At 56.0% G+C, this 23228-nt stretch overlaps 2 protein-coding genes across 2 annotated transcripts; both read left to right on the top strand.

Moving 5' to 3' along the window:
* Positions 1–8041: 8041 nt before the first annotated feature.
* Positions 8042–8296, top strand: LOC129073764 (keratin-associated protein 6-2). Its single transcript, XM_054577428.1, has one exon. It carries the CDS (start codon positions 8042–8044, stop codon positions 8294–8296), a length of 255 nt encoding a protein of 84 aa, XP_054433403.1.
* Positions 8297–12941: 4645 nt separating this feature from the next.
* On the top strand, positions 12942–22962 carry LOC129073756 (keratin-associated protein 21-1). The gene is made up of 2 exons (XM_054577418.1): positions 12942–13159; positions 22746–22962. The coding sequence occupies exons 1-2, from the start codon at positions 12942–12944 to the stop codon at positions 22960–22962; spliced, it is 435 nt and encodes a 144-aa protein (XP_054433393.1).
* Positions 22963–23228: the final 266 nt, after the last annotated feature.

Below are 23228 nucleotides of genomic sequence, written 5' to 3'. Positions count from 1 at the left end.
TGGTACAGATATCCTGGGGACCGGCCACCGTCTAGCTGTGAGAGTCTTCGGTGACACGCTGGGGAGCCGCCTCGTGTGACAGGGATCTGAGGAGGCGCTACGGGCCCGGGGGCTGCTGGGTAAGTGGCTGCTGAGGAGCAGGGAGACTTTGAGAAAAACCCGTTCTTCTTGGGTCTTGTTTTTTCCTCTCTGTAAAACCAGGATTAAAGTAACGGTGCTACTTCATTCATGATATTTGTACAGGGATAAACTAATTTTAATCCTTAAAGCCACTGTTTAATATTTTGAGCATCCACGATTTTCCTGCTGGGGAGTTTTTCTCTTTCTGTGAGAGGCGACCCGATCGTTTCTGGACGACGCAGGGGTGAGCGGGTGCAGGGAAGCCAGTTGGTATCAGCGGGGACCCCTCCCACCCGACGGACCGGGAGGCCCCCACGAGCGCCCGGCGCCCGCACCTGTGCGCGCGAAGCCGCCGCGCTGCGACTTGGCCGTGATGCGAAGCCCAGTCGCACTGCGCGTGGCATTGACTTCTGCTGATGAACCATTGTACGAAATGCCCCCGGACACGTGCAGTCACACTTCCAAGGCTGGCTCATTCTCTGAGTGCGCGGTCTTGTCTGTTTTCTTCTTTATCAAAATGTTAAGACATAGTTACAGTAGCATCGCGGGATGTTAATGTAGATGAAGTTAAGAATATATGCAGGAGTGTATTTCAGAATATACTGCGCCAAGAGCAGGAGCCAGTACAGCTGTGTGTTACCGGCGAATGCAGATGCTGGGTCAGCTGTGTTCTGGGGGACTCGTGTATCCCGAGGGGCCCGTAAGACGACTCGCTGAGATTCAGCGAGGAGATGGGGGCCGATGCTGGGCGTGGAGCCGCGGTGCCTGCCGCCCCCGCTGCCTGGCCAGGGCCCCCGGGAAGGCCGGGATGCGCGCCGTGGCGGCGGACTGGGGGTTGGGGGACGGAGCACCACGCGGGTGGGCGAGCTGGCTCTCCACGGACCTGCCGCTGCGGAGGCAAGCGGCTAGGCGGGTGGGCCGCACCGGGACGCAGGGCCGGGAACGACGTCCCGCGGCGTCGGCGGGGCCCCGGGGCCTGGCTCATGGCCTCCTGCGGCACCTCTCGGTTCTCGGCGTCCTGGCCCGGCCCGGCCACGCAGCTTCCAGGGTCTGCACATCCGGTGACTTTTGTTTAAAAGGAAGGGAGAAGTCGGCGTCCTGTGTCCCGCGGGCTCTTTTGCCCTTGACGGTGCTTTCTGGTTGCTCTTTTGCGCCGTGTGCTCGCGGGTGCGAGGACCCCGCAGGGGCTGGACCCCAGCCATTCCCACGCCTCTGCCTGGGCTGCGCAGGCTGCGGCGGTGGCAGGCGCGGGGCAGGGAGGGCATTGGGAGCCTGGCGACCTGTCCTGGGAGGTGGGGCGGCTCGGGAGAAGGCACCCCCAGTCCCCGCAGATTTCAGTCACAAACCACAGGCAGAAAGACAGAGGCGTTAAGGGCTTAGGGACAGTGGCTACAGAGCGTGGCACACCCGGCACGGAGGCCCCTTCCGAGCGCCGGCGCCCGGGTCCCTCCCTGGGCGCTTGGGCCTCACGGTGGCTCCCTGTGGCGCATGCGGGGCATGTCTGTGAGTTGAATTGATTTGTTTTGCGACTGTCGAGGGAAGGATCCCATTAAACTCGAGCAAGAGAATTTGTTATTATGAACCTGTCCGGGGAGAAGGCAGAGAAGAGTCTGCCACATGGAAGGAGCCAGAATTTTAAAGGATTCGGTGTAGATTGGGACTTTTCTTTTGATGGGAAGGGGCACATATAATGATGAAAATCTAAGCCTCAAGATGCCTTTTATTTTATGGCTTAATTTTATATGATCATGAAATAAAGTTAATATAATTTAACACAGGCTTATGTCCAGAATTAAAACACTTATAAACAGCCATATTAATTCTCTCTTAAACCTATTTTACCTGCCTTTTCTTTTGGGGAGGAGGGTAGTAGGCAGTTCTGACCTCAGGGGACAAAACCTAGAGCAGGATTATGTGGGGAGCAGATATTAAAGGCACTTGGTTTATTCGGGGGCCCTCGGACTGCCCAGAAGCAGAGTTAAAATGATCAGCTTGCATTCGGTTTATACAAACCTATGAAGGTCAAAGTGAAATGTGAGAAGCGACCTGTTAATATAAAAAAACGAGGCATGGAGGTTGGAAATTCACGAAGCGTGCGGGGCGGCATGTGATGGTTCGAACGAGAGCTCATTGGTCGGCGCCGCCTGCCCCCGGCGGTCCCACGCTGCCGGGAGTGGCCTCGGACCGAGCCCCGCGTCTGTCACCCCGCAGCGGGGCCCGGCCCGGCCACAGGCCCTTGGCTGGGTCCGGGTCCGCGGTGCAGCGGCCTCCTTCCCCTGGAGCGCCGCCTTCTGCGGCTTCAGTTACGCCGGTCAACCGTGGTCCCAAAACATTACATGGAAAATTCCAGAAATAAACAACTTCCGTTTTAAACTGTGCGCCGCTCTGAGTAGCATGATGCAACCTTGCGCTGTCCCACCCTGTCCCCCGCAGGACGCGCCTTCTCCCGTTGTCCCCTCTCCACGCTCTAGGTGCGGCCGCCGGGAGCCGGTCGTCAGGGCGACTGTCTGGCATCACAGGGCTTGTGTTCAAGTGACGCTGTTTACTGAGTCATGACCCCAAAGCACAAGCGCAGTGGGTGCTGGCGAGTCAGGTGCGCCAGAGAGGACGCGAGGGGCTTCCTTTTGGGGAAAAGGAAAGAATGTGGTGTGTCTACACACACTCACATACGCATACATGCATAGGGGACCGTCCACGTCTCAGGCCTGCGCTGGGGGGCTGGGAACGCATCCCCCGCAGATTCTGTTTCTATGAAATGAGAATAATGACATCAGTTATACTAGGCTTGTCCAGCAAGGGTGCACACGCACATACACACACCACACATTCGCGCACACTCCCGGTCAGAGCCACTCCACTTGATGAGGATGAAGCACTGTTTTGGTCTGTGCGAGGTCGTGAGTCACAGGAAAGTTAGATTTTTATTAGAACTGGGTGATGAAAAAGAAGTCATTTTATTCCGGGCTCGCTATTAACTAGAGAGAAGCCCGGGAGGGCAGCCAATGAAGGAGGCTCCCTCGGGCGGCGGAGCAGCGCCTGCGGACGCGAGCTGAGCCGCCGCCCGCTGCCCGCTGCCCGCTGCCCGGGGTCTGAGCAGGCGGGCCCGGCCCCGGCTGCACGGACGGTCTGGCGGGGTGGGGGGCAGCGTGCAGACTCGCGGGGCCGCACCCGCGCGCACGCCTTCCGCTCGCTGGCACGCGCACTCCCAAGCCTCCAGAGCCGCTCTGGGCGCGTGCGTTCCTTGGAGGACGGGAGGCGGCCCGGCCGCGGCCGCGGGGGCCCGGGCGCGCGCTCCCAAGAACGGCTGTGGCGGGTGGCGCTCCGGCGATGGCGCGGCCGACCACGGCATCGCGGCCTCGGGCGCAGGGCCGCTCGCGCTCTGGCTGCTGGAGACTCGGTGGAGCATCCCCGGCTGCTGAAGCGGAGGAAGAAACCAGCCCCGGCAGCCCCCGTGGGCTGCGTCCCCCCCGCGCCTGCTGGCCTTTGCTGGGCTCCGGGTCCGCTGGCAGCGGCGGGCGGGAGGGGCGGTTCCGACTGTCCCCTGACGGCGCGCTTCCCCTCCTGGCTGCCCCGCGGGCCGGGGCCGGGGCGTGGGCACCGGCGTCCCCGCCGGGCACGTCCGTTTCCCCATGAGACGCGCCTTCGAGTCGATCCGCCTGTGTCCTCCCTCCGCCCGGACGCCCTCCGTGCCTCCCAGCTTTGCCACGTCCGTTTTTAACCTTTTCAAAATGTCTTTGTGTTTCCCTGGGCCTCCACGGGTTTCCTCACACTTTTCTCAAATACAAAGCAGCACATGCACACTCGCGTATTTCACGTGCGAGGAGACCAGAAGGGAGAAGGGCGGCGTGGAAGGCGGGGCTCCCGAGGGGCGTCCGGGAGGGGAGCGCGCGGCAGGGGCCCGGGGCGGCGCAGGTGGGGCGGACTCCGCGCCCCCCGGAGGGCGTGTCCCCAAATTCTGGACACGACGGGGGAGGACAGGGAGGCGTCCAAGGCCAGAAGCCGGGTGGGAACGGTTCTTTTAACAGCAGACGTGCGAGGAGAGGCCTGGCGTGGGTGGTCGAGATGCACGTAAAGCCTCCTGTGGCGAGACGGTGCCGTTTGCTTCTGGGTCCCAGAGGCGACGGGGACACCGCAGGACGACAGCAGCAGGAAGAACGGCTTCGGAATGGGGGACGGCTGGCCGACCCCGGCCGCCGCGGGCGTCCCGCCGGCTCTGCGGCGGGGGTCACGGGGCAGAAGCCGCGAAGCGCAGGGGCCGGCGGCACCGCCGCGCCGGACTGCAGGGCCCAGGCGGCCGCGCGTCACCGCCCCGAAAGGCTGCCGGCTTCTCGGGGGGAACCGAAGTGGGGAGCCTGCCCGGCCGGGAAGACGATGCTGGCACCTGCGGAGGCAGGAGAGGGGGTCAGCCCCCCGCCCTCATTTGCGGTCCCCGCCATTTATAGCGAGAGCAGGGAGGGGCACAAAGGGAGCGGCAGCTTTTCATGCTGCAAAGTCTGGTAGAAAAAGAGGGAAGAATATGGTGCAGGTGTGACTTCCCCTCACTCTTTCTTCAAATGAAATCCAGCCTCCTGGGTGCTCAGTAGCAGGAAAGGCGTCATTATCCGATGTAGAGGCGAGAGAAAGAGGAAAAGCTTGCGCTGCGGTAGCTGCGGTAAATGTGTCTGTCTGTCTAACCTGCCATTATCTCTGTGCAGAGGGGCCCAGTTCTCAGTGAATTCATGATCTCATGCGGCAGCAATATAATAAGATTAAAAAGAGAATGAGGTCATCGTTTTCATAGGGACGTGTTATAGGGGCTGTAAAAGACAGGGCGGCTGTTTATGGCTGTGGGAGTCAGGATCCCGTCCTCAGGGGGGGGGCCGGAGGGGGGGCTGGCGCGGAGCCCGAGGCCCTCGGTCCCCGCCCGCAGCAGGCGCCCAGCGGGCAGTGCCCCGTCAGCACTGGGGGAGGGAGGCAGGCCGGGAGCAGCGGGCGCGCGGGGCCCGCCAGCTCGGGCACCTGCGACGCCGGGCGGGCCGCTCAGTCCCCCGCGCCTCTGCCCGATTCTGCAGACGCTGCCGCGGAGGCGGAGAGGTCGGAGGCACCGCGCGCGAAGGCGCTTCACCCGCGCGGGGTGGGCTGCGGGAGGCGGCCGCATTGCTCCGCTGGCGTTTAGACTAGGTGAGTTCTGGGGGGATTGGGGGTTGGAGAAAATACGATACCATCAGGGAACCTTGAGGTACATGGCAAGTGATGGGGATTCTCGAGCACATTTCACATGGATGGTGCGCAGTTACTGTTGAATAAATCTTTGACTGAAATCTCTTACTCTGTGGTGATCCTTCATCAAGCTTTCAAAACAGACATATCTGAAAAATAAAATATACTTCTACTGTGGACCGGTCTTTTGGCTCTTCTGGAATTTCAAGAAAATCACATTGATTTTTTACATGCTTTGTAGCTAATGTCCCCAACTGATGTGCTTTGGAAATACAACAAAGTCTTCCTCCAATTACTGAACTTGAAACTACGCACAAGGCTATGTCCAGCGGAGCCATGCTGACATCGTGTTTTCGGTAGTGAATTAGTGTACAGAGTGCCTCAGGCGGGCCTACAAAGGCCGCGAGGAGAGGAGTTTGTTTTCTGAAGGGTACTGGTTCTTCATCACGAAAGAGTTTTTAATTAGAGCATATATGTGTATACCACAGCGTAACCTCCCCTAGGCGACAGAATTATTACAGTAAATTCAAACAAAAATCAGCATTTCATTATAAAAAATGTGGATATTTGAAAAATAGTAGAGGAGAATGTAAAACTACCACGTGGAAAAATGAGGAGGGAGAAATTTGCTGAGAGCAGCTTCTGCTGCGAAGCCCCCACGAGGCGCTGCCCCGGCGGAGCAGCCGCGCCCCCTGCGCCTTCAGTACCCGCGGGACTGACCCTCGGGAGGAGGAGCAGGCACTCAGCCGCTTCACCCAGGCGGATCGCAGGCAGCGCACCCGTGAGCGGGCACGGGTGGCGGAGTCACCCGCGGCACCCGGAGCGGGGCTGGGGGTGCGCAGAGCGGAGGTGGTTGCCGTGTCGGTGGATCCATGTCCAGGGATCCGGGCGGAAACCTTGGAGACAAGGCCATCAGGACGGGGCCCTTCTCGGTGGCTTTGGCTCAGAGCCTGCAGGTCGCCGGCTTCCTGGGACACGGGGAAGGGGGGGGCGGTTGTAACAGGGCGTGGGATCCTGGCCTTGCCTCCCCCCCCCCGCCCCCACTGCCGGGAAGGAAATGTGTCTTCCTTTCTGAGCCGATACAGGTTTTCCTAGATGGATGCTCACAGGCTCCAAGTTCTCGCTGGATGGTGATGGGATGTGAATTCAAGTGCTCACGGGAGCGACAGAGGGGGAATCTCTCCGCTCTGTTAATACCCCCTCACCCTGTTCCCCGCCCCCCACCTGGTGGCACAGGAATGCGGCACTGGGGGGGGGCGCAGGAGCTGGGCGGGGGGCGGGGCCAGGCAGGACAACACTGCATTTCCTAGGAGGTTCTACGTCAGGAGCTTGAAGTGAGCGTCTTTCTGATCAGGTCCCGCTAACCTAGGGCTCCCGGCTCAGTGCGAGGACCGCTCAGCCTGGTGACAGCCGGTGGGGCTCTGATCGCGGCTGTGAACCCTGGTCCCCTGCTGCAGGGTGGCCGCGGACGAGTTGGTCACCATGTAGCGACAGGAATGGAAAGTTGAAGTTCATTGCAAAATACGTTTTTCTCATGCAGGCTTTGGTCGCCCAAGGTACTTTGGGTTTATCGGAGGCGTTTTGCAGGGGCTGCTGAGCCGCCTCGCACGGCGCGACTACACCGGTGTCTCTCATGAGCTTCTGCGAAGGCCGCCTTGAGAAGGCTGAGTGGAAAGAGCAAAAAGGTTATATGAAGAGAGGCAAAGTAGATTTCTGTGTCCTTTCGGTCGCGGAGGCGCCGGGCGCCGAGGGTGGCTTTGCTGTGGACACCGGGGAGCTGCCCGGGCCCTTTCAGCCCCGCGCTCAGTGTGCGGCACGCAGTGGGGCCGGGAGAGGAGAAAAAGGGCTTTAAGCTCTAGGAACGCGCCCGTAGCTCCTCGTGCAAAATTCTGAGGGTGTCCGCGTCGGGAACCCAGTGGGCTCCTGGTCTGACTAAGGTGTTCTGCTCCTCCAGCCCCGTAAATTGGTTAGGCTGGGGATGGCTTTTCAACGAGAAGTCGCTCGTTGCCACACAAGCGGGGAGAGGAAAGGGGGCGGCCCTTCCTGCCTGGCCTCCCTTTGCCTGGTGGGGGGAGGGAGCTCAAGGCTCAGCACTGGCATGTGGAACGGGGGTCCATCCGCCAAGTGGCCCTTGTCCCAGTGGGTGTCGTTGGCTTTGAGTCATCAGGTGTTGCTGTGTCTTGGGACAGGAGCGGAGTGGGACGAAGGGGAGGTGTGGAAGTCCAAGGTGGGTGGGCGGAGCCCGGTGAGAAGGTACAACGCATCTAGGACAAGGGGAGAGTCATCTCCTCCTCGCCTGTGGGCAGAGGGGGGCGCTACAGGAAAGAGTAGGGAGGGAAGGGGGCGGCGGTGGCCTTCAACCCCCAAGCCTTGTTCTATAAGGTATATACTTGATAACAGGATATTTCGAAATTGGCTATTAGGTTTACTCTTGGGCACACAAGTCTATTGTGACAACTCTGACAAAGCAAAATAAAATGATGCTCTTTAAATAAAACCAGTCTCCAAAATAATGGGCTGCTTTTAAGCAAAGCAGTCTTGATTGTCAACAGCGACGGGCACATAATTTGTAGCTGTTTAAATATTTGTTGGCTGAGTCAGGGAAGGAATGCCGTGCTTTGCCAATCACTGACCATATATAAAGGTCCCCGGCAGGCAGCAGACACTGCACACTCCAGAAGCACCTTCCTGCAACCCGGCTGAGTTCTCTTCTCTGGACAGCATGTGCGGCACTTATTACGGCAACTGCGGCGGCTACGGCTGTGGATTTGGCCCCTGTTACGGCTGGGGTTATAGATCCGGCTACGGCTGTGGACTTGGCCCCTATTATGGCTGGGGTTATAGATCCGGCTACGGCTGTGGACTTGGCCGCTATTACGGCTGGGGCTGTGGAACCGGCTACGGCTGTGGGTACGGCTCTGGCTGCTGGGGCTACCGGCCACTGTGCTACAGAAAGTGTTACTCTTCTTGCTGCTAGAAGGTCACTCTCCACACCTCCTTCGCTTCTGAAATGACGCCTCTGCAGACACTGCCGACTCAACCCCCGCACCGGAAGCTTTCTGTAGCTCAGAAACCGCACGCTCGCCAGAGGTCTTGGCCTCCAGCGCCCGCCCCCCTTAGAACGGCGACTGCACCCCGCGGCTCCGTGGCATCATCTGGCTGCTTTCCGGATGTGACCCTTGACTTCCCGAATCTCTGAATCTCTGTTGTGATGGTGGGGATGAATCTAACATCCTACCATTGGGCAGATCGCTATTGCAATAAAATTTTTTTTTTGGTCCTAAGAAATCTCTGTGTCCTTGATTGTGAATCCTTCCTTATTTTAGCTCTCTTGAAACATGGGCTAAAATATGTTACTTCAGTTTGGGGTTCTTCCTTGATTTAAAACAAGCATTTTTCCTTGTACCTGAACCACAAGTAACGTCTTGCCCGCCGATTCCTCATCTCTCACATCCTCAGGCCCTCGCCCGCGCAGGCGCAGGTCACACGGTTCTGACCTGTGCTTGGGGATCTCACTGAGTCTCCGATGGGTCTGGAAGGGAAAGAAAAAGCGAAACGACACTCACCCTGGAGGAGTGAGGGACCGAGGTCCCCGGGGGAGGGGCTGTGGCTCAGCACCCACAGGGAGGTGACCGGAGAGCAGGGCAGTCCCGTGGCGGGGGGAGGGGTGCAGGGGCCAAGGCAGAGGCGCCGAGGGAGGAAGCAGGCGAGCTGGCGGCTCAGTGCTGGTGCGGCAGCTTCTGCTGGAAAACGCTGCGCACGGCGAGTGACCCCACCGGAGAGAAGCAGAGAAGTCCTCGGGGGCTCTGGTCTCGGCTGCTCTGCCGACCAGCAGCCGCGAGCGCGGTGCGGCGCGTCCCGAGCAGAATCCGCACCAGGTCTTAAAGACGCAGTGTATAAAAAAGAGTGACAACTATATTACCTCACTTAAAAATACTGATTACCATATAAATGATAGTGTTTTGCATGTATAGGTTACATAAAATGTGCCATATTATGAATTCGCCTTCTTTCTGTCTTTTTCAAACGTGGCTATGGGGCCATTTAAAATTCTCTGTGTTTCACGGTCTCTTTCTTTGGCGCGGTTTGATTCTAGAAGGTGGGGTGGCTGACGTCTCAGGCTAGGAGAAAAGCAAAGATTGGCGATGGAGTCCTGTCCCCAGAGCCCAGCGGCGAGGTTGCTCTGAGGCCGGAAGCAGCAGTCGCTGGGGCTGATGGCTTCGGGACAGCCACTGAGGACTACACGTTCATCTGAGAGTTTATTCAGCAAAAGGGAGTGGTTAATTTGCCAATTAACCACCTGCTTCCCGTGACGCACAGAAGAAATTCTCTATCGGTTAAAGTTGTAAGCCCGAAAGCCACATGACCCACGCGCGGAAGCACGGCGTAGGCTCCCAGCAGTTTTGTGAGCCAGCCGCTAGACCACACTGGTAGCTCGAGCTCGTCCGGCGCCGAGCACTCACACGCGGGCGCGGGCAGACCGGGCGCCCACCACCAGCCAGCCGCTCGTCGGTGCGCAGGGCCACCGCCCGCCTCCCTCTTGCCGTGTGAGACACGTGTTTCCTTGCAGGGAACGGGGTGGAGCAAGTCCTCATTTCACATTGTCGGTTGGTGCTATGATTTCAAGCAAAGAAGCCAGTGTCCCCTGAGCCACCTGAGGTAAACAAGAGCTAAGTCCCGATGGCGCCTCATCCCTGCTGTGAGGAAATGGCATCGCTCGAGGGCCTGCTGAGCGGGCGGGCCTGTCTCCCTCTTGGAAACTGGCGAAGACAAGCGGTAGCACTGCGGTGCCCAGAAGGCTGCACAGCCTAAGCGGACACCCAAGTTCTCCTGTACGAAGAACTCTTCCTCACTCTTCCTCACAAGGCGCGGTTCCCTGCAGGTCGCCGGGACGCTCACACGTCCAAGAACCACACAGACAGGGGTTGCGAGCCTTGCGGCCGGGTCACCGACTCTGCTCCAGGACAGGCTCCGCCGGGTACGGACGGCGAGCGCGCGCACATTCCTGACTCCCCTGAACCCCAGCATTCGAGGGTTGAGTGCTAGGATTATGCTACGTGAAGATGGTTGAGACTCGCAGATAAACAGAGTATGCAAAGCTCTATCATTGTGACAACTCCATAGGTTTTTGCGATGATATTTATTATTAGGTTGCTCAATATGAAATCGCTGACACTTAACCATATATAACATACAAAAATGACAATTTTATATGTTACGTATTACACTTACTAATATGGACACTATTTGGACAACCCCCGGGATTGCAATGCATAAAGTCAGTCTCTTCCCGTGGAGCGCGTGGGCGCGCGCCCGGCCAGACGCTGTGTGCACCTGTCCTGCGCAGGTTCCATGGCTGCGGCCTCTGACGTGCTGTGACTCCAAGTGAGCGACACATTTGTCTGTTTGCCAGAACACATACGCGGGCTTCAGGGAGTCCCTTATTTCCTGGCGATTTGGTCCTCCTTTTTACTTTCTTGTCAAATTGTAGGAATTGCTGGAAAATTTTCCAGTGGCCTTGGCGGGAGGTGTGAGAAACCTGATGCACACGGTGTCCTTGGGGGCCGTGGGACAGCGAGGCGGGCTGCAGGGACCGGTGGGGGCGGGAGGGGCAGAGGGGGAGAGGCGGGGGCTCCACGCCCCCCGGAGCTGCCGCCGCAGCGCGGGGCTCCGCCCTGGGCTCTGGCCGCCCGTGTCCCACTCGGCGGTCTCCACGCAGGAGCAGCGCCCGCGGGACGTGGGTCCCCAGAAACGCTTGCAAAGCTGACGCGCACTGTTCCGTCCCTGCCCAGGAACACGATGACTGGGAGGACGCAGGTAGGCGCGGCCGGGCTGAGGCCGCGCCGCGGAGAAGGCGGGCAGCGCGTGACGTGGGCGGGCGGTAGAGTGTGCAGGCGTGGAGCCCACGCGGGACGTGTTTCGGTGGCGGGATGTGGACCAGGCAGAATCGAAAAGCCGACCTGGGGTTTGAGGCTTTGGTTTTGGCATCGGAGTTGCTCATCTATGGCACTTTTTTCCCGTAACCACTAACACTGGCAGTGTCTAGAAAAGTGACCATTTCTACTCGAAGGCTGTAGTTTCTAGAGTTAATGTGCAGAGTGTTAGGACGATTTTACTCTTCCTGGTTAGGGAGTGCTGTCATTCCCTGGGATGGCACTTGGGGACAGTCACCGCGCGGGCCTGAGAGCGCCTGCGCTGTCCGCTTGAGGCTCACACCGAGCTTTGACTCGAGGGTGCAGCCGCAGGGAGAGGAAGCCCGCGTGACAGGCACATGAGGCAGAAGCTCCAAGTTCCCTGTAATTTCAGTCAGGGGAAGGGACTGTTTTGCGTTAGGGAACCTGAAGGAAAAATAATTCATGGCTTCTGTCCCGCTTGCACGCTGGAGTGGGAGCGGGGCTAGATCGCCCCCAGCCCCAGCCGACGCGTGTCCGGGCGAGGCGGACGCCTGGCTCCGTGTCCTCCTCCGCAGAGCGGGCGCGAACGCGGGTGGCACAGGTTCTTGATGGACGTTGCTTTTGCGAGAACCAAATGAACTAGTAAATGCAAGTGTGTCTCAAAAGATAGAGGCAAATATAAATAACAATTTTTCTTGTATTACATCCCATACAAAAACATGATAATAGGTTTTACTGGCAGAAGAAGTCTATAGGCTCTCATTCAGCAGTGAGGCCTAGTTCTTTAGATCCACAGAAAACAGAGACGGCATCATCGACCTTCAGCCGCTCGCGGGGGGCAGAGGGTCGCAGGCCACGGAAGCGGAGGGGCTGCCCGAGCGCTCTGCACAGCGCGGGGGGCGGGGTGGGGGGGCCGGGCGCGGGCGCGGCAGGGGAGGGGGGGGGGGGGGCGTGTCCGGGCCGCAGGGAGCGCCCGGGGTCCCTCTCGCGTGGGCGGCGGCCTAGGCTGTGCTCTGAGGAATCAGTGGAGCTTGGACGGACACGGTTTTGAAGATGCACGTGGACAAGACGCTTCAAAGGCAGCGTCCCACTGGAAAGCTCCCAGGATTTTCAGACAGAGCGGGTTCTGTTGCGCTGAGCGAAACCGCAGCGGCGTTCTGGTCAATGGCGGCAGCGCGCGGTTCGCACCCACGCAGGGGCCCTTCGCCAGCCGGTCCCCGCCGCCTCGGCCGCGGCCCGCCTGCCCGGGCCCCGCCTGCCGGTGCAGGGGACCCTGACGCCGCCCTGCCGGACGCCCTGCTGTCGCGTCCCCATCGCTGCCGCGGCGCAGCGGCCGCAGTGCCGCCCGGCGCCCACGCCCGTGTCCCTGAGGGAGCCAGGGTGTCAGCGCCCCCCGCCCCCTGCAGCGAATGTCTGCAGTAGGGTTATGACATTCCAGGGACATGCGTGTTCGATGTGTGGGTTATGGATGTCTGTTTTGTCACACTCTCGTGACTAGCTGGGGCCTAAGCCCAGGCATGACACCTGAACAGAATTGTCCTTAGAATGATGAGCCTTTTAAAAATGAAAATTGCTGTGGTAATGAGGCCACAGAGTCTGTGTTGGGTGCTCCACCCACCTCTGGCAGTCAGTATATAAAGGGCTCGGCCGGGGGGAGGTGGCATTCACACCTCAGACCCTGCACCTGCTCCTCTCCTGAGCCGCTGAACCGTCTCCACACAAGACACCATGTGCTGCCACTACTCCAGGAAGTCATGCGGCGGCTGCGGCTACGGCTGCGGCTCTAGATACGGCTGTGGCTACGGCTGTGGCTACGGCTCTGGCTACGGCTGTGGCTATGGCTCTGGCTACGGCTGTGGCTACGGCTGTGGCTACGGCTGTGGCTACGGCTCTGGATACGGCTGTGGCTACGGCTCTGGATATGGCTCTGGCTACGGCTGTGGCTACGGCTGTGGCTACCGGCCGTTTTTCTATAGAAGATGTTATTCTTGCTGCTAGGCTGTAACTGCTCAACTCTTACCCTTTCCCCTAAAATGATCGTTCCAAGACCTGTTCTGCTTCCATGTCTCCCAAGGACATCAGATCACACAGAATAGAGAGCAGAGGCTCAGAAAGCTGGTCGTCTTCTGGAAAGTCCCTGCTGTTACCAAGGCGCCTGAGTCAGCCCCCGATATCCCTGGGGGCAGAAGACCTCGTTCCGGTCCTAGTTCCTGTGCAAACCCACTGCCTTCTCTTTCTGTGTGACACTTTCCAAATAAACGCGTTTCCTTGGTCCTAACATGCTCACGTATCTTTTGTATCGGACATGCTACTGGCTTACACTTTGTCTTCTATTTCTGTGACCCCCTCAGAAGGCAGCAGGCTGACGCTCAGCTGTCCATTCCAATCGCGTGCATCTGTTTTCCTTTCCCACTGGTCACATACTGGACGTTACACACCTGGGATTTCATGTCTGGAAAATGGGTTCTTCTGGCTGAACGTTTTGTTTTTAACCCATTGTCCTCAGGGGTTTGTTCTCCAGTGTCAGTGACCCACCACCCTGGGTCCCCGTTCCTTCCTTCCCACATCGGCCAGCACTCACCCCCCGCGCACCTTTGTGTGCGCACACACGCACGCAGTCAGACGCCTCAGAGGGGCCTGCGTGCAGCACCTGCCGCCGGTGGCCATGTGGGCAGGCAGGAGGCCGGAGGGAGGCGTCGCAGTGACCTGGCCTGGCCGGGGGAGCCTGCGAGTGGGTGGCAGCATTGATAGCAAAAGGGGACAGAGAGCACCGGGGGCCTGCGGGAAAGTGCCCACTTGGCACCGGGGGGCGAGGACATTTATTAAGAAGACCCAGCGGGTGGAGCACACCACTTTCCAGGTACAACCAGGCTCCAGGCCGCCGCTGGGACAGCCGAGCTCCGCGCCACGCCGATCTCCCTGGGCCTCGGCTGCCGGAGGCGCTGCCCTGCTGGACGAGGACTTCGCCTGCCCTGCTGCCCCCCCGGCCCCGGAGACCCTTCCGCGCAGGATGCGGACGACTCCCTTGCCCACCGTGCTGACTCCCGGACCTGCAGACCGAGACCCTGGGACTCGGCTTCGCTATCCCCCATCGATTGCTGTGTATGTGTTACATTTCTCTTAGATTGTTGGAGTGTGAGTAGGATATTACTGTACGTTGATGTTCTGCTTTGAGTGAACCTGCATTCAGGGAAGGCCGAGTGCATAGCGTAGCGGCTGTGAGTGACTCCCGTCCGTTCCCCGGTGCCGGGCCGCTCCGCAGGCGTTTGACCTCTAGTTTTCCTGGGGGATGGGACTTATGGGAAAGACTGTATCACAAACTTGCACTCGTGACAGTGGCTTGTCAGCAATGCACGGAAGTACATTTCATCCAGGACCCAGAACGACTCTGGGAACACGGAGGGACTCCGCAGCACGTGGGGCCTTGGACACAGCGATCACACAGTGACAGGGCCCCGTAAGGGACCGCAGGCTCCTGGTCGCTCCCGCGCCCAAGGCCCCGGGGTCAGAAAGCGGGGCTTCGGGCCGCGTCGCAAAGAGGAACAAACGCTGGGTCTTGGTCGCGTGTCAGCCGTGAAACTTTTAGGTGTCCTCACCTTTTATAACCTCATTTCCATATTGTAAGATACCTACTGCTTTTACACTTTCATTGTGATCAAAGAGATTAAAATCTCTGAAATTTATGGTTTAAAAAACATTCAATAGTGTTCTAATAAAAGTTATTTTTTGTGTTATTTTGGTGCTAAGTAAATGATCACCTAGAATTGTAAGAAGTCACTGAGGGGTGACCCCCGGGGTGAGGATCTGTCATCGGAACCCTATTTACCCCTGCGCTTGGAGTCACAGGGAGTCCGTGACGTGAAGCGTCGAGGTCTCTGTGCAGAGCGGCGTTGTGTTCCAATGAAATAACCTGCGAGGCACTTCGCGTGCAGCCGGCCAGTCAAGGAAGCAGTCAGGCTCATTGGAGAAGTTTCCTTCCAGACACGAGCTTCCCTCCCCTTCGCGGAGCCTCGTTCTCTGAAACACAGGTCGGGGATCACGTGTTCAAATAACTGGATAATTGAAGGGCACTCACCGCATAGATATGCGATTGGTTCAAGACAATGCCCAGGTGACAAAAAGCAAGCACAGTTCTCCAGGAAACAGTGGAGACTCTTTACTAAGGGTCATTTAAGGCAGCTGCTAGGTCTGGAAAAACCAAGTCCTCTCACTATCAACTGACAGGCGTGACCTGCACGTTCGGGGCAATAAATAAACGTCTGTGACGTGAGCCACCAGAGGACTGGCGTTCCCCGGCCCTCCTGTCAGTATATAAAGCTCCCAGGGTCGTGGGTGACACTCAGACTTCAGGCGCACCTCCTGCAGCTGCCCCGAAACCTCACGCTCCGCCGGCATGTGCTGCAACTACTACGGGAACTCCCGCGGCTGCGGCTGCGGCTGCGGCTACGGCTGTGGCTGCTGTGCCTTCCGACCATTTTGCTACAGAAGATGCTACTCCTTTTGCTGTTAGAACACCATCTTACAGCAGCATCCTGTGCCTCTAACATAATATTTAAAAATTAACGCTTTTCCTCCAAAGGATACCCCATTTTATCATCTCTACAATCTTGTAAGGATTGGATACCATCTTTATTCACTTTAGAGAATCTGTTCATTTTGAGGAGTTGGGAATCCTTCCATTATGTGACCCAAAGACAGAAGATTTGATTCTGATTATGTTCAAAATATAAATTTTTGGTTATTCCATTCTGTATGGTTTTGTATTGTCCATGGGCATGAATTACTCCGAAATTGGGAAAATTATATCTTTTCAATAAACAAATGCGCTTGTGCCCCGGGCGCCAGGATCGCCGCGATGCCCATTCTCGCGGCCTCTCGGCGGAGCCGCCGCCCTGTTAGCCGGGCCGCGGGCGGGCTGTTCCTTCGCTGGCTGCGTGTACCCCCGACCCTGGCAGCACGTGGTTTCTCTACTGCAGGGTTGTAGTGAATCTTGATACTGGGTAATGCGGGTACTGTAATGCTCCTTTTCAAAATTATTTTGGCTATTTTAGCCTTTTGGTGTCTAAACATTAAAAAAGTGCTGAAATTACAATTGGGATTGGGTTGAATATAGATTAATTTTGGGAAAACAGACTTCTTAACAATACTGAGTCTTCCAATCCATGAACATGATACATCTTTGCATTTATTTACATCTCCTTGGGTTTCCATGGTGGGCTTTAATGCAACGTTGAACAAGAATAATTATCTTTGTATTCAAAGAGGGCATATTTTAGTGGGGAAGTAAGACAAAAGTTTAAAAAACAAATCAGACATCTATAAGACTATATAAAAAATAAAGGAACAGAATTATAAACAATAAACAGTTACTTGCTATAAAAAAATCACATGGTCTACCAAAACCACAAGAAGAAATAGAAAATCTTAATAGGACTATAATTATTAAGAGATTGAATCAACAATTAGTACTCCCAAACAGATAGCAGGCATCAAACCATAATGAGTTCACTGGTAAATTCTACAAACTTTTATGAAAGAAGTTACACCAATTCTCCACAATCACTTCCAGAAGATAGAATAAAGAAATACTAACTTGTTCTATGAGGTCAACATTACCTTAATACCGATACCAGATAAAGATACTGCAAGAAAAGAAAGCCACAGACCAGTATCTGAAATGAATGTTTGTGTAAAAATTCTCAACAAAATGCTATAAAGTTGAGTCCCACTATGGATACAAAGCGCTACGTGCCATCACTGAGTGGGATTTGTCCCAGGTGCAAGGCTGGTTTAACCCCCCAGAACCGGTCAGCGTCATGTGCCACATCAACAGCCTAAAGAAGAAAAATCACACAACCGTGTCAGTAGATGCAGAACAAGAATTCGGCAAAATCCAAAACCCATTCATGAAAACCTCTCTCAAGAGCTGGGAGTAGAGTGGCTCTTTCTCAACCTGAGACAGGCCACGCACGCGCCCCTGAGGCTAACAAGACGCTCAGCATGAGATGCCGGCGCTTCTTGCTGAGATGAGGGGGAGGCGGCTGCCCCCGTGGCGCATCTCAGCACCGTCCCGGGCGTCTGTGCTGATGGCGGGGGACGCAAGTCACAATGGCAGGAAAAGAAGAAATAAAACTGTCTTTTCCTACAGACGGCATGACTGCTTATTTAGAAAATACAAGTCTGCAAACATACCCTCCTGAAACAGTAAGAGATTATAACAAGGTTGAGTATATAAGGTTAATAGGCACAAGTCACCTGATTTTCTGCATCTCAACACTGAACATGTGGAATTTGAAATTTAAAGCATATTACCACTTAAAATAGCAGCCCTGAAAATGTAATACTTTGATATAAGTCTAAAACATATGTACAAGGTCTATATGAAAAAAAAACCAACAAAAAACAAACCCCTACAAACTCTGTTAAAGAAATCAAGGAAGAACTGAAAAAAAAAATAAAAGAAAAATGAGAGAGATCCTTTCTCGTTCACAGGTAGCAAGGCTCCATATTGTGGAGATGTCAGTTTTTCTTCCTACCTCCATCTATAGATTCAGAGCGATTCCAGTCAAAATCCCAGCAGTGATTTTCTGAAGGTTGACCAGTAGATTCTAAAGGTGCGCGGAAGCGAAGACCCTGAAAGCGGCCGGCACTGTGTCGAAGGAGAAGAACAAGTCGGAGGGCCGCGCGGCACGGTCGCAAGTCTCACTGTAACTGCGGCCATCACCCCGGGGGGTCGGGGATAAACAAATGGGTCAATGAGGCCGAACAGGGAAACCGGAAGTACACTCACGGGCACACAGCCAACTGACCTTTGAGAAAGGAGCAAAGGGAATAAAATGAAGAAAAGACGGTCTTTGCAACAAATGGCGCTGGGACAACTGGATGTCTCCCTGCAATACATGGAACCTGGAAACAGACCTTGTTCCCTTTAGAAAATTAACGCAAAAGTGGGTCACAGACCTAAATGTACAATGCAAAATTACAAAATTTCTAGAAGGTAACGCAGGAAAAGTTCTAGATAATATTGAGTTTGTCGATGGCTTTTTGATGCGAACCAAAGACGTGACCTATGAAGGAAAGAGCAGGTAAGCTGGGCTTCATTAAAATTAAAAGCTCCTGCTCTGTGAGAGATGCTGCCAAGAGAGCGAGAGGACAAGTCACAACCTGGGAGAGAATATTCGCAAAAGGCATGCCCGATATGGGAAAAATTATGGAAAGAACTCTTAAAACTCGGCAATAAGAGGACAAACCACCCAATTAAAAAATGGCCAAAGACCTTAACACCTCACTAAAGAAGATTTTATATGGACGGCAAACATGCCTATGAAAGTGGCACAAACGTGCTGCTCGGCGCAGTGTGTTGCTGACGGGGACAGCTATGCCTGGGTGGGGGAGGGGCATGCAGAAAAACCCCACTTTCTGCCCAGTTTTGCTGTGAAGGTGAAACTGCTCTAGCTCTAGCTGGCGTGGCTCAGTGGGTTGAGCGTTGTCCCTCAAACTGAAAGGTCACCAGTTCAGTCGCCAGTCAGGGCACAGGCCTGGGTTGTGGCTTCAGTCCCTGGTCAGGGCGTGTAACAGAGGCAGCCCGTTGGTTTTTCTCTCTCACAGTGATGTTTCTCTCCCTTTTCTTTCCCCTCTCTCTATAAACCAACCAACCAACTAACCAACCAACCAACCAACCAACCAACCAACCAAAAAAACCCCTGCTCTAAAAAGGCACGTTTAATTAAAGAAACCACACGGTGCTGTTGCAGGCGGGAAGATCGGAGTACGTGCCTGAGGAAGGAACAGCTGAATCACACGGGCGCCCGGGGCGGGAAGCGCGCTCCGGCGGAGGCTCCCGGCGCTGAGGCTCAGTGTGCTCGGGGGCGGAGGGGGGGTCTGTGTGACCGGACAGCAGGGCGGGCGAGGCAGGTAGGGCCCAGTTGCTTTAGGTCAGACGGAGCTAAGCTTGGGTGCTTGGATTTTAAGATATTTATTGGTTTATCCAGCCAGTTCTTCCTGTGCCTGCAGCTTCTTCATTCTTTTTCTGCTCCTTTATCATGTTTTGTGTCCACTACAAACACAGAGTCAGACCCTTTCCGTGTGCAGATGGGATGGGGAGGAAGGGCGTTTGGTTTAGAGGATGTCGGACTCGCCTGTCATGTGGCCTGGACCCAGGAGTGGCAGGCGCGGCTCCAAGAGTGAGGAGGGCAGAGGAGGAGATGGGCGAGGGGCTCCCAGAAGCGTGTTCCTGGGAGCGCTTTGCGTAAAGGGCGCTGTCCCCGCACCGCATACATACGCACTTAAATCATCGTTTCCTAGAAGACAGATTAGTGTGGGTCTCCTGGGAATTCCAGGAGCCAGAATTAGAGGAACAAGTTTGAAATGATAGCAAGTTTATCTTTTCAATCTTTGACAGTTTTACTAACATAATGGCCAAAACTGGATTTTGGTGCCGGAAGGGGCGATCCATCGGGAGGGTGCCTGAGCACGGGCGTCACTCCTGCCTGTTCTGGTTTCATGAGGACACGTACACACACAGGGGACAGACAGATCTGTCTGCCGGGATACTTTTCTCTAATTTTAAACAGTTGATCCTAAAATTTAAACAATGGCCTCAAGGCATAGAGCGAGAGTCCCTGAAAAAGTGGCAATGTTCTCAGAAACAGTAGGAAGACAGTGAAAGAAACAACTTTTGATAGGTTTGGGAGGTGGTCAGAGGTGACGCGCATACGCTGCCCCTCCTGTGCTGCGGAAGAGACGGGAGAGGGGCTGGAGCGAGGGGACAGCAACCGTCTCCGCCAGGCGAGGCTGCGGCGTGGGCAGCCGCTGAGCCCGCAGGAAGGCGGGGCAGAACTGTCCCCAGAAGCAAAGGCCGCCAGAGGCTTCCTGGGGCCCTGGGGACACTCAGAGGAAGAAGTGTGGCGGGATCCTGAGTCCTGGGGAGCCTCCCTGCTGGGCATCTGGAGGGCGCGGAGCCGCGTGGAAAGTGCTCACGAAGAGAGGTCGTACAATGAAGCAGGATCGTGTAAAACAAGAAATGGAGAGCCCCCGACACTGAAAATATTCGAGGACAGGCCACTGGCTTATCTTTGGAGACATAGTATAGATCCTGCATCAGACCAAGGAAGTTTGGAGATGCAACCTCACTGTGGAAACGGCCCCTCTGAGCCCCCACCTCTGCAAGGCGACGTGCAGAGCTGGGAGCCGCCGGCTCCGTTGAGTGGTTGAGAGGCTCACACACGAACACGGGCCGTGGGATTGTTTCCCAGTGGGTCAAGCATCTGCCAGGCAGAGAGTGCCGCCTGGTCGCGGGGGTCGGACCAAACCTCACCCTGACTCCCACTGACTTGACGTCGGAGGGGAAGAGGGAAAAGAGAAAACGGCTTCCCGCGCGGCTCTCTGGCACCTTCGGAGCGAGCCCTCGGAGTGGGGGCCGGGCCAGCTCCGTGGGGACCTTCAGCAGCGCATGCTCGCCCCCGGGCGGGCTGACTGTCGTTTCCGTGGCGCCCCGTGGCACTCTCGGCAGGCAGGGCCTGTGTCCATCAGACACGCGGCCTGTGTCTAAGTCAGGTGCTTGTCACTCCAGTTTGTTCACGACGGCTGGGCTTCAAAATGAGCCCTGAAGCCAAGCCTTAGCACTTACTGCTTAATTCTGCATTTTTACAGCGATATTACTGTTGAAAATGCTTGAGGCAAGGTGCATTTTCAACACACGTAATAGTTCATTTTCTAGGGGAGTTGAGTCACTTCTGAAAAGTCATTACAAAAAATGTTAATTAAGACACACACACATAAAACCATAGCACACACATAGTGCCCTGACTAGGAGTCAAACCGGTGACCCATCAGCATATGGAAGGACACTCCAACCAAGCGAGCCCCGCAGCCAGGGCTGCCCCGCCTCGTTGCCGCAGCCACGCCAGGCCCCCGACACGTCTCCATGGCCAGGCTCACGGTTTGCTTGCCGTCCGTGCCCCGGGGGTCCGGCTGTGGCCTGTTCACAGCTGGCCGAACCAGCCCACCTCTGCCGCCCCGGACACGGAGCTACGCCTCCTCAGTCTTGTCTTCCCCATCCTCAGCATCCCCTCTGAAGCCTCCTCATACCGTATAGTTATCCTCGTATCGTAATTCAGTAATTTTTGTATTAAGCTCTCCTGCTTACTGACTGTGCTCCTGTCTCCTGACTGGCCTCAGGCAGATGCAGAGGCCTCTAGTTCCATGCTGGCGCGCAAGGGGGGAAGCAGAGGCGGGGAACAAAGGAGCCCGAGGTGCCCCGCATTTAGGGAAAAGTAAAGGAGGATTAGTCCACGCCGGAGACACCGCGGGGCACAAACCTGCTCCTCAGGGAAACCCCGGGAAACAGGGTTGTGAGTGAGAAGCAAGGACGGATAGCCAACACCAAGGAACATCGTCTATTGTTCACGTCACGATTGCAAGGTTTCCAGCAAAGGTTGCATACGTGAATATCTTTACTGAAGCACCGCTGGTGGTAGGACACAGGTGAGAATAAAGGCAGCGTGGCAGAGCCCGGACGTGGGAGCAGTGGCGGCTGCGTGCGGCAGGGGCACACACACGGGGCACCCAGGAGGCCGGTCCGCGAGGACCCCGCACAGACGCGCCTGCGGTACGGCCGGGCTGCAACAAAGGCTCGTCAGCCCAAGGCTGTGTCTCACTCTCGCCTGACGTTCTGGGGAAAGCTTGTCCTTTGTATTTAAATAATCAATAATAAATATTACATAACTTATCCATCAGCAGTCTAACAAACATTTTTGCTCCTAAGGCGGAAGTGTCCTAACCTGAGTGGAAAGGCAGGGGGTGCACACATTTTCCTGCAGAGAGAAGACTGTTTCAAGGAGTGCACACAACATGTCGAGAAACTCAACTCCTTGTCCAAAAGCCGTGAAAAGCTCTTTAAGAACAATTGTGATGAAAAAATCCCAAATATTAGGAAAGGAGGAAAAATGCCAAGATGGTATGATGATGATGATGAAGAGGATATTAACAGCAGTGAGTAGGAGTTCATATTTAATAGAAAATTTCTAAGGTGTTGAAAGAGCAAAGCCATAAACATATGTTTATAGGTCCTATGGATTCTGGTCACATGTTATGTCACGGCCACTTAGTGCAATTACAGAAGATAAAATTAGGGCCGCGTGAGCTCGGGGGCGCGGAAGTATGTCTTCCTTCTGCTTGGAGGCGTGAGGAGATGCCTGGGAGAGCCGTGAAAAACTCATGACCTCCTAACCAGGCGCTGGGCCGGGAATGAGCTCATTTGAGGCAAACTGTCATAAAACAAGGGAACAGAGACCACGTGGGGCCCGACCCACCCAGCCCGGGAGGTATATAAAGGCGCGGGCAGAGCAGGTGGTACTCAGACCTCAGAAGCACCCTCCTGTACCTCCCCTGGAACCTCACCTCCTGACACCATGTGTGGCAGCTACTACGGGGGCTGCGGCTACGGCTGCGGCTACGGCTCTGGCTGCGGCTACGGCCGCGGCTACGGCTGCGGCTATGGCCCCGCTACGGCTACGGCTGCGGGTACGGCTCTGGCTGTGGCTACGGCTGCGGGTATGGCTCCCGCTACGGCTGCGGCTACGGCTGCGGGTACGGCTCTGGCTGTGGCTACGGCTGCGGGTATGGCTCCCGCTACGGCTGTGGCTATGGCTGTGGCTACGGCTGCGGCTACGGCTCTGGCTGTGGCTACGGCTGCGGCTATGGCTCCCGCTACGGCTGTGGCTACGGCTATGGCTGCTGTGGCTACTAGCCATTTTCCCACAGAGCCCTTTTGCTGCTAATCGTCACTCCAAGTTCAAGCCCAAGTCCGAGAGAAGTGCTCTGTCGACTCATTTCATGCTAAAGCAAAGAATGAGTATTCTCTGTCGGACCTGATTTAACTTCAAAAAGCTACTTGCCATTGGAGACCGAGCGGTTCTAGCTCATCTCTGGAGACAGAAGATCTTGTTTGGAGCGCTTTTTGAATGTGAATTCTTACTTGTTTTTTCCTGTCTCTGTACCATGGCTATTTGCGTG

Source organism: Pteronotus mesoamericanus, unplaced genomic scaffold (assembly GCF_021234165.1).
Source record: "Pteronotus mesoamericanus isolate MK-2021 breed Mesoamerican mustached bat unplaced genomic scaffold, CSHL_Meso_final contig_116, whole genome shotgun sequence".
In the NCBI taxonomy this organism is placed as follows: Eukaryota; Metazoa; Chordata; class Mammalia; order Chiroptera; family Mormoopidae; genus Pteronotus; species Pteronotus mesoamericanus.
The sequence above is the reverse complement of the archived record's forward strand: the minus strand, read 5'-3'. Positions and strand labels throughout refer to the sequence as shown.